Source organism: Grampus griseus (assembly GCF_964374135.1).
Source record: "Grampus griseus genome assembly, chromosome: 16".
Lineage (NCBI taxonomy): Eukaryota > Metazoa > Chordata > Mammalia > Artiodactyla > Delphinidae > Grampus > Grampus griseus.
In genome coordinates, this window is record NC_139010.1 from 56,466,855 (window position 1) to 56,477,805 (window position 10,951).

Sequence of the window (10,951 nt, forward strand, 5' to 3'; positions counted from 1 at the left end):
ACAGAACCACAGGGCTGTGGTGTCTGTGGTTCACTGGCAGGTTCAACCTGGGTCGTGGTGACCCAGGCCTCACTCCCATAGTTCCAGGTGCGGAACTGAGCAGTACAGGTCTGCTTCTTCTCCAGTTGATAGTATTTTTCTTTCTCAGTGAGCACCGGTCAGGTTGGCCTGACTGGGAAACCAGGGAGGGAAGGATGATCAGTCAGAGCTGGTGTCTTCGTCAGCAGGGCTTGGCGCTGCGTTCCAGCCCTTCCAGTGGCTCCTTGAAGCAAGACCGTGTAAGTCCCACAGAGGCCCCCTGCGACAGACTGATGGGTGAGGTCTGTCAGGGACAAGTGGACTTGCAGCCAAATGCTGCGGTGCTTCACTAGGGGGCGCTGTGGGACCCGAGAGGCAAGGCCTGCGCGAGCTGCGTGCAAAGAGGCAGGCGGCTGCCCTTACCTCCACCCACTGCCTGGCACTCCAGCCCAGATGAGGCAGAGTCTTGCCCCTTCCCAGAGCAGGCAGGGCCTTTTCACGGGACGGCCTGGGGATGCGGGCTTATCTTGGGTCCCCACATTTGGCCTTTAGGCTCCCTCACTGGCACTGGCTGGGCAGGGTTTCCAGGCGTCCAGCAGGTGGCACCGCCATCAGGGCTAAGGGCAGCCAGCGATCCTTTGTGCAGCGCGGCTGCCCGGCCCATCTGGGCCTCAGCGCTCAGGACAGAGGCTGGGCAGGCGCCTTCCTGCAGTCCTCGCTCTCGCTCCCGGGGCACTGGGCCCTCCGGCTCCAATAGGCCAGAGGTTGGGGGGTGGCAACTGTCCCTGCCGCCTCCTGCTCCTCGGGGCTGCCTGGGGTGAAGGTGACAGGTCGGGAGGCAGCTGGAGAATTGGGCCGGTGAGCTCATGGCAGAGGCGCCTAGCAGGGCGGGGGTGGGAGCCCTGGCATATAAAGCCCCTGGGGCCCCGGGGCCTGCAGGGGCGGGTTGCGCACGGTGCCATGGCGGGCTCCGAGGAGGTGCAGAGGGCCACGGCACTCATCGAGGAGCGGCTGGCACAGGAGGAGGAGAATGAGGTAGGGCGGGGTGTGGGGCCCAAGGGGGTGCTGAGGAGACCCAGCTCTGCTATCAAGGGAAGGAAGAGCCTGGCTGCCGTACCTGGAAGGAAGGAGGACAGGTGTCCCCAGGGACCCAGCTGGCTCTACTGCAGGGTGCTCCTGAGAGGGGGCTGCTGGCAGTGGGAGATGGAGGCTTCAGCCCCCAAATCTGAGAGACAGTGGAGTGGGCGAGCCAAGCTGGGTTCCTCGAGACCCTGTCCACCCACCTGGGCCTCGAGGAGACAGGCTGAGCTGCACAGAGCAGGACAGCTGGGATGCTGCCTGCAGATTGGGGCCCTGAGATCCCCCCAGCTGCCGGCTGGGAGGCTGGGACAGGAAAAACTCCAGTGTTTGGTCCCTGAGGAAGGATAAAGACGGGGAGCAGAGTGAGAAAGGGATGCTGGCCAAGGAAGCGTGGGTTTTCTAGGACCGCCAGCCACACCCGGGGAGGCGACTGAGCATGGGGCTCTGGGCAATTGTATTTTCTCTGGAATAAAGAAGTCGGGGAGGAGGGTGCGGGCTGGTTCTACTCTTCATTTTATGGAGATGAATACTTCACCTAGAGTCTACTCTTCCAAGATCCCAGTGCTGGGAGGAATGAGAGGCTCAGGAAGGTCAGCCTCTGCCTCCTCTTTACCGGCTCTGTGTTCATTTTAGCCGACATCTGCCAGGTGCACGGTCAACTAAGAAACAAGGCAGAGTGGAAAAGGGTGAAATAGAGGTGTAACTCAGAAGTGAAGGAGCACAAAGGGTGGGTGAGGCATGCCGACCGTGGGCCCTCGAGGACTTCTCTGTGGACAGGAGGGCATTTGAGCCAGGCCTTCAAGGATGGCCCTTGAAGGATGGAGGTCAGGAGTGGGGAGAGTATTCCAGGCTAAGGAAACAACAGGCGCCTGTCGTTGGGGTGAGCGGAAGCATGATTGTCGGGAGAAAGTCTGGCAGGAGGGGCTGAGGCTGGGAAGGGAGACAGGGCACAAACCAGACAGTGAGGACCACGTGAAAGATACTTACTCTGTGGGCAGTGGGGAGCCACTGCATGTTGTTGAGTGAGGCACAGTGGTACCACCTGACATGTTTGGGGAAGGCAGCTCTGACAGCCCTGAGAGGGACTTGGAGGGGGAAAGACTGGCCCTAACAGGAATGAGAGGGAGGAGATAAATCAGTGTAGATGTAGACTCCATTCAAAAAAGGAAGAGTGACTGAATGGAGGTGAGGAAGAGGGAAGGGTCAGGACTCTGGTGGAAGAAGAGATGAGGGCTAGGGAAGGGAGGGGAGGTTTGGCTGGGAAGGACCTGGACTGAGCCTGCTGAGTCCCCGCCGGCGCATCCCTGGATCTCCAGGTATGCCATTTCTCACTCCCCCAAGGGCATGTGCACCAGGGCCAGGCAGGGGAGTCATGTTGCTGGGCCATTTCTGGAATGCTGCCACTGGACACAGAGACCTTCAGTAAGGGGACACGGAGCAGTCTTCATCCATTCATTCATCCAACAAATATAGCGGCAGGGCTGTCAGGGCCCCAGGTGCCCACAGAGCCAGCCTCACCACTGGTGCCTCCTACATGCCAGGCACCGTGCTATGCATTGGACAGGCATTCTCTCATTTCCTCTGTGCAACCATCTATGAAGTAAGGTGGAAGTTTTGTTGGGTTGTGTTTCACCGACAAACACCCAATTCAATAAACATTTCTTGAGCACCTACTGTATGCCAACCTACAGAGACAAATCTGAAGCGAGGGGCTATGGAGTCTGGGTAAGGCGTGGGCAGGCGTTAGAGTCCCCAGTTGTTCCCACCAGGCCCCAGCCCAGCGGCATTCTTAGAGGAGAACCGCTGTTCAGCCTGCACCCACTTCATGGGGTGGGTAGGGAAGGAGGGTCTCGGAGACCAGCCCAGGGGCTGAGGCTCTCTTGCAGGGGCCTTACTGGGCTAGGTCATTACTGAGGACTTGGAGGTGTGCAGAGCTGCTGAGCCCGCCTGCCACCATCCGTGAACTCATTCATTCATTTATTCTCCAAACATTTGCAGAGCACCTACTGTGTGCTAACTCTTGTCATCGGTGCTGGGGATGCCAAGATGATTAAGACCAAGCCCACTCTAGATGCTCCAGGAGCCCAGCCAGGGCTCCACATGCAGTAGTAGCTGAAGCCCTAGGTGATCTTGTCCCTGGGTGAGGATGCAGCGTTTCAGGCGAGGCCGGCACTGGGGAGACCTCAAACCATGTAAGCCTGACATGGAAGGGAGATGCCAGTGGGCAACAGAACATTCGAAATAAAGACCTGGAAAATCAGCCCTCAACTGACACTTGAAGAGTATAACACCGGAGCTCGGTGTCGAACGACAAAGGCAGCTGAGAGCTCTGTAAGGGAGATCATTCCTCCCCAGCTGCCACCTGGACTCGGCACTCTCCAGCCTGGACGAATGTTTCCGGTACATGGGGACTTCAGAGATAGGGGCGCCAGCACTTAACGAAGAGTGTTTTCCTTTAGAAGAGAGGAAGTGGCCATGAGGAAGTAGTCCAGGCAGGTTGGAGCTACAAGTGGGGAGGAGACTTGGACAGAGTCTCCCCCATATTATTAAAATGAGAATAAGGTTAATACTTAGAGTTCACATCAAGCTGAGAGCTGGGGAGCTGCGGGTTCCACCCCTCAAGTTCCCTGAGAGCAACAGTTTCCATGCTCTAGGATTTCACGGATCAGTAAAATCTGAGGGAAAGAAGTTGGTAACTGACAGAGTTGCCAAATTTTTGTATTGTCAAGTAAGCCCACTAAAAAAAAAAAAAAACTATCATCTCATCTCAAGTATTTCATCAAAGTGAATTTTAAACGCCAAAAAGAAAAAAAAAACCCAAAACCTCAGTGCTTGAAAACAGTGAGTATGTTTAATTTCATGAAAACTCATTCCAGTAGCCCTTAATCCTGTTTTGCTGGGGACACAGGGCAGTCAGTACACAGGTGTTTGAACTGGGGTTGGGGCCAGGGAGGCCGGCTCTGACCTGGGGCCTCCTGGACCAGACAGGAGTGGGGCAGATGACGGGCTGGGAGGTCACACAGGAGGAGGTCCTTGGGGTCCTTGAATTTGTTGTGGGCGAGGCTATCTGGCCCCCGAGGCACTGCAGGCAGTCCCGGAACCCGTCCTGTCCTTGGCTCACCAGAAACTCCGAGGAACCACCACCCATCAGAAGCTGCCCATGGAGATGCTGGTGTTGGAGGATGAGAAGCACCACAGGCCTCAGAGTCCATCCTTACAAAAGGTTAAGGTAAGTGCTAGGAGAACCCAGTATCTGCGCGCTCAGGAGACAGACCAGGCAGTTACGGCCTTGCCCCTCCTGGTGCTCCTCCAGCAGCTCAGCACCCCTGGGAGATGTTAGCGATGCAGCATCTCGGCCCCATCTCATACTTGTAAAGGAGAGCAGAATATGCCACCCCCAAATATGCCACTTTGGCATACTGATTTTTTTTTTTTTTTTTTTTGCGGTACACGGGCCTCTCATTGTTGTGGCCTCTCCCGTTGCGGAGCACAGGCTCCGGACGCGCAGGCCAGCAGCCATGGCTCACGGGCCTAGCCGCTCCGCAGCATGTGGGATCTTCCCAGACGGGGGCACGAACCCGTGTCCCCTGCATCGGCAGGCGGACTCTCAACCACTGTGCCACCAGGGAAGCCCCATACTGATTATTTTTAATTAAAGTTATCTGAGAAAAAGCCAGTGCAAGAACACTCTGACCCTCCTTTGTTCCCCTGAAAGTAGCAAATAAATCTGCCATGGGAAGTTACCCTGCTATATCAGGAAAGTAGAAAGCTTCCTTATCACTAGATCTCAGGAATTCAGGGCTGAGAAGGCTATATAAACAAAACTTGTTTCTTCACTAATTAGTTCCTCCAAAAACAAACTCCTTTGTCTTTTCAATGTGGCACAAATTTATTGTTTCTTTGTCTAAAATGTGTAAAAGCTGCCTGCTTTGGTCACTTCTTTGAGTCTCATATTTTTATGGACTACCATACATCTGAAATTAAATTTGTTTTTCTCCTATTAATCAGTCTTACATCAATTTAATTATTAGACCAGCTAAAGAACTTAGAAGTGAAGAGGGGGGAAGTTTTCCTCCCCAGGCCTGCTAAGTCAGAATCTGCATGTGTACAAGATCCCAGGGGACTCATTTTGGAAGCGGCAGTGATGGGGCAGCCATACAACAGGGCATGATGCAGGTGTTAGTGGGCTGGGGGAGGCTGTGTGTGCTGACAGGAGACATCTGCACGCTGATAAGAGAAAAGCAGAGTTTCCAGACCACTGCGTGGAGGATGATCCCATAGGATGCATGTCTGAAAGGGCATCAACAGAGCTATGATAGAAGTTCCTCTGGGAGAGAAGGGCTTTCTCTTCAGAGCTTTTATGTTTCTGTATTACTTTTATGGCCAGAGAGAGAGAGAGAGAGAGAGAGGCAGGGAGGGACGGAGGGAGGAAGAGAGAGAGAATTCCATGGAGATATGAGAGTTCGTACCCTGTTCTGGAGGCCTGGGCTAAGAACTGCCCTTGAGATTTCCTCATCAACTCCCCACGCTATGTGGAGCCTTGAAGCTGGGCAGCTCCCAAGCAGCCCCCTGAAGCCCCCTGTGCATCTGTGTCTGTCTCATTGGCTTCACCTAGTCCTAGGCGGCAGAGCTAAACCTGGATTCTTTCTCCCTTGAGAGGCTCTCCCTGTCCTCCACCTCCAGCCTAGCTCAGAGGTCCCCAAGCCCCACATTCTGTGCCCCAGTGCGGGACTTGATTGGCTATCCCCACGCAGGGTCAAGAGCGCGTGCGTAAAACATCCTTAGACCTGCGGAGGGAGATCATCGACGTGGGTGGGATTCAGAACCTCATCCAGCTGCGGAAAAAGCGCAAGCAGAAGAAGCGGGAAGCCCTGGCAGCCCCCCAGGAGCCGCCTCCAGAGCCGGAGGAGATCGTAAGGGTCCTGGGGAGGACACCTGTGTGGGCAGGGGGAGCCAGGGAAGGGGGAATGGCTCAGATCACAGCGGAGCGGACCCCAGGGACTGCATTCGCTCTCTCCAGACCGGCCCCGTGGACGCGGAGACATTCCTGAAAGCGGCGGTGGAGGGGCAAATGAAGGTCATTGAGAAGTTCCTGGCAGACGGGGGTTCCCCCGACACCTGCGATCAGGTGATGTTCCCATCGGGCCCTGCACCTGTGCCGGCCTCCCTTTCAGAGCTGATGCCCGCACCCCGCCCGCTTGTGCATTCTTTGAGAAGAGGCGTGGGTGTCCTTTGGGAGGGGGCCCCTCAGAAGATGTGGGATGCCCCCTTCCCCACACAGGGGTTTTTCTAAATCCTTAGACCCTTTCCAACTTGAACCACCTCCAGAGTAATAAACACCTGGATTTTTAGGGGAAAAAATGGAATGGAATCAAATACAGAGTCCAAGACCAGGAGATTTGGATTCAAATCCCACCTGTACCACTCCCTAGTTCTGTGACCTGTGGCTGGGCCCGTCACCTCTCTGTGCCTGTTTCCTTCTTCGTAAAACTGGCTCCTCCTCTCAGAGCATGTTATGGGGATCAAATAGAATATTAGTTCTTCAATACATATTTATCGAATGAAAACACTATTAAAGCACATGCTTGGATATGATATTTTGTGTTGCATTGTATATCATCATACTTTTAACAATTATTTTTATCTTATGGTTAAAATATATATATATATATAAAACATGAGACATGCCAAATAAATTTTAAGTGCACAACTCAGTGGCATTAATTACACTTATAATGTTGTGCACCCATCCCCACGATTTTCAAAATATTTCCGTCACCCGTCATACTTCTTTTTGTTTTCCCTGACACTGCCTCTTTCATACTTTGTAGGATGCTCTCTCGAGATCGTATCCTGGGATTGAGCAAATTAATGGTCACCCCCTTCAGGCTGCATTATTGCAGGCTTAGACCACATGTCCTTTCCACTTTTTAGATTCCAGAGTTTTAATCCTCTTGGTCTATCTAAGCATCTCCTGCCTCTGTGTTGTGCTAGGAGCACAAAACCAAAAAGACCAGGGTTGACAGTAGCTGGGAGACTGATGCACAACTGGTTCATTAGAATATGGAAAGATATGCCCTCTGGCCTGAGTGTTTCAAGAGACCAAAGCGAAAGCCGACTGAATTGGACAGGAAGTTCATTCCCTCCTTGAATCAGTAATCAGGGTGCACCTGCCCATCCTGGCCCTGGGCAAGGCACTCAGGGGAAATAGTCAAGTAAGACTCAGCTTGCCTTTGACCGTCTATCACAGTGGAGGGTTGTCTGGACCCCGGGACAGCTATGGCCTAGAGGTTTCAAGAAGTCGATGACACTTGAGCTGCGTCTTCATGGAGTTACAAGAATTCATCAAGCACTCACAGGGAGTATGGGCAAAATGGGCATTTGGGCACAGGCAATAGCTTGTGTGTTTAGGGGGCAGTGGGAAGGTCAGAGTCCACAGTGCACAGGAGGCCTCCAAGGCTGGTCCAGATAGAGCATGAAGGAGCCGGCGGAACATGGAAGATATGGGGACCCGGCACAGGGGTCAGAATCGGGCTGGGATAAGGCCTGGGCTCAACTTGGGTGGGCGATGGGCTCAGGCCTGGGGCCAGAGTTTAGGCCCTGACAGTTTCTCTGGGGACAGTTCCACCGGACAGCACTGCACCGAGCTTCCCTGGAGGGCCACATGGAGATCCTGGAGAAGCTTCTAGAGAGTGGGGTCACTGTGGACTTCCAGGATCGGGTGAGCAAGAGGCCAGGTATTGGGTGAGGGGCAGGAGGTGGTCCAGCACTCATAGACTCCCTATCCCTGCAAACCTCCAACCTGGGACATAAACAAGCTGCCTCGGGGGCCAGGCTCCACCTCTAGTATGTTGTATGACCTTGCGGGGCGGGGGGGGGGGCATCTCCTCCCTGAGCCTCCTCTGTAAATCTGGCTTGGACGAGATGGAGCCCGAGGGTTCTTCGGCTCCACTGCATCCATTGCTCAGTCATTGGAGTGGCCCTATCCTTCCCTGGATACCTGCCTGCCCTCTTGGCTGGGGTCCTTTCCCCCAGGGCACTTTCTTCCCTGAAGCTCTGCAATTAGGCTCCACCCTTCCTTTCTAGCTGGACTGCACGGCCATGCATTGGGCCTGCCGTGGGGGCCACTTGGAGGTGGTGAAGCTTATGCAAAGTCGGGGAGCAGACACCAACGTGAGGGATAAGGTGAGGCCATAATGCTCACAGATGTTGAGGTAGCAGGGCGGAGGGGTGGTGGGGAGAGAAGCAGAGGGTAGAAAAGCAGCAAGCAGGAGGGTAGTGAGCTAGTCTGGTTTCTGGAGTGGCTGCAGAGCCCAGGGATGGGTCCTTGCCATCAGCTGCAGCCCCTTGGAGACTACCATCTGGGAATGGGAGCAAGAGCAGAGGAGAGGGGAGGAGAAGAGATCCACTAGCTTGGCGGCTTTGGGACCACCCAGAGATGCAGGATTTGTTCACCCGTGCCATCGTTCATCATCCTTCTATCTGTCTATCTATCCGTCCATCCATTCATTTATTCATCTGTTCACTTATTTATTCATCCACCATTTTTAATTCACTCAATCCTTTGTATATAACCTTGAACAAGTGACAGCCTCTGAGCCTGTTGCTCATCTATAAAATGTCTTGCAGAGTTCTTGTATAGATTGGATGGGAAAATTTATGTAAATTAATTATTTATTCAACATAAGGCTAATGTTTTGTAAGATTTTGCTGTGCTCATCACATAGTCATTTCTCAGTAAATGGCATCTACTATAATTATTTTAAAAGGGCAGAGGAGTGAGCAGTAGCTCACATCCGGGTGAGAGGGGAAACATAGAAGGCTTCCCCGAGGAGGTGGCATGTAATGCCTTAGAGCTGATCATCAGATAGGGTGATGGGAAATTACAGCGTCCCCTACCCCTCCTTGGGAGAAGGATTAGGCTAGAGTTAAGACGGCCGCCTCCCAGAGGCATCACAGTCCAGGTCCCTTCAGCCAGCATCTCCTGATTCCTCCTCACCCAGCTGCTGAGCACCCCCCTGCATGTGGCAGTCCGGACGGGGCACGTGGAGATCGTGGAACACTTTCTATCCCTGGGCCTGGACATCAATGCCAAAGACAGAGTGAGTGTCTGGGTTCCTTCACGCCCAGCCCCAACATAGGGGGCTCCATATACCCCCTGAGGGCTCCCACATGCCCCCGTGGGCCATGCTGAGTGTCTCACTGGTTCTAGGAAGGGGACAGCGCCCTGCATGACGCCGTGAGGCTCAATCGCTACAAAATCATCAAACTGCTGCTCCTGCACGGGGCTGACATGATGAGCAAGAACCTGGTAAATCCACTCCTTTCCTGATTCAGTAAACAGTGTGCGCTGCCCTCCCGGGCCCTGTGCTGGGCACTCGGAAGAAAGATAGAACTGAGCAGGACTCGGCTGGCCTGCCCTTGGGGCAGTGTCACAGTGGAGGGTTTCTCTGGGCCCCAGGAGATTGGGGGCCCACCCGGCTTCCCAACTCTCTCTATGCTTCTCTACATCCAGAAAATCTAAGTGGAGAAAACAGCCAGGAGGGACAGGAGGAGGATTTCCCAAAGGCCCCCAAGTAGACTGCAGGCGGTCCTAATGTCCAGGCTCAGGGAGGCCAAAATCGTGGAGGGACAGAGCCGGAAGGAAGCTAAGCACTCAGTCAGCACGATTGTTCCTAGCACCCTGTGTTGGCTCCTGTGGTCCTCCAGTTCCTTTAGGAACCTGTGTCCCCCCGTCCAAGCTCTTCTTTGGGGCCCAGAGCAATCACAAAAGAGAGGAGAATTGGGTAAGGGGGGACCTTGACTCAAGAAAGGCTGGGGGGTGCAATATAGGGGGAGGGGATTAAGAGGTACAAACTGTTATGTATGGTATAAGCTACAAGGATATATTGTACAACACGGAATATAGCCAATATTTTATAATAACTATAAGTGTAGTATAACCTTTAAAAATTATGAATCACTGTATTGTGCACCTGTAACTTATATAATATTGTACATCAACTATACTTCAATTTTTAAAAAAAAGCTAGCTATATGAAAGAAGAAAGAGAGGCTGAGGAGATAATGGGAAAGTTAGGAAGACAAGGGGAAGGTGTAAATGAGGGCTTCTCAACCGCACACGTGTTGGGCGGGAGAACTCTTTGTCGTGGGGGGGCTGTCCGTGCATTATCGGATGTTTGGGCAGCATCCCTGGCCTCTACTCAAGATGCCAGTAGCATCCCCTCCTCCAGTGTCATAACCAAAAATGTCTCCAGACGTTGCCAGTTGCTCCCAGTTGGGAGCCACTGGCGTAGATGAGGGTACCTCTTCGTCCAGACTTCTGAACGGTGACTAGATATCCTCTTGTCTCCCCCAGGAAGGAAAGACCCCCACGGACCTGGTGCAGCTGTGGCAGGCTGACACCCGGCACGCTCTGGAGCACCCGGAGCCGGGGTCAGAGCAGAACGGGCTGGAGGGGTCTGCTGAGGGTGGGCGGGAGACCCCGAAGCCTGTGCCAGCCCAGTAAACGACTGTCCCAGCCCAGCCAGGCACCTGGCCTGTCCCCTGCGTACAGCCGGAGGGTCATAAGAATGGCCCCCAGAGCTGAGGACCGCATCATACCTCTGTACGCCCCGGGAGCCCCCACAAGCTACCGCAATTAAAACAAAAAGTCATTTTTGCTGTGTGTGATGTTCATTTCTATTTGTGCCTAAAACATTTAGGAATGAAGGAAGACTGGGGGCAAGGGTGGGCTCAGGCAAGAGGGGAACTTGGAGCCCTTTGGCCCCCCTGAGCCAGCCCTGCTGCTTTTCCTAACAAGGCCTCTTTTTGCTTCTTTCCTGCCACCCCACTTCCCAGTCCCAAAGTGGAT

General features: G+C 53.8%; 1 protein-coding gene across 1 annotated transcript; it reads left to right on the plus strand.

Moving 5' to 3' along the window:
- The first annotated feature begins 893 nt into the window (after nucleotides 1-893).
- ANKRD2 (ankyrin repeat domain 2) lies at nucleotides 894-10,759 on the plus strand. The gene is made up of 9 exons (XM_082672997.1): nucleotides 894-1,053; nucleotides 4,223-4,327; nucleotides 5,853-6,011; nucleotides 6,119-6,226; nucleotides 7,721-7,819; nucleotides 8,185-8,283; nucleotides 9,102-9,200; nucleotides 9,311-9,409; nucleotides 10,457-10,759. Exons 1-9 carry the CDS (start codon nucleotides 979-981, stop codon nucleotides 10,604-10,606), a joined length of 993 nt encoding a protein of 330 aa, XP_082529123.1. The 5' UTR covers nucleotides 894-978; the 3' UTR covers nucleotides 10,607-10,759.
- Nucleotides 10,760-10,951: the final 192 nt, after the last annotated feature.

What these genes read in the sequence shown, in the direction of transcription:
- ANKRD2 (XM_082672997.1), top strand. Translation starts at nt 979, where the DNA reads ATGGCGGGCTCCGAGGAGGTGCAGAGGGCCACGGCACTCATCGAGGAG. An exon ending in CATCCTTACAAAAGGTTAAG is followed by an intron (nt 4,328 to 5,852) that starts GTAAGTGCTAGG and finishes ATCCCCACGCAG; the next exon opens with GGTCAAGAGCGCGTGCGTAA. An exon ending in CTGTGGACTTCCAGGATCGG is followed by an intron (nt 7,820 to 8,184) that starts GTGAGCAAGAGG and finishes CTTCCTTTCTAG; the next exon opens with CTGGACTGCACGGCCATGCA.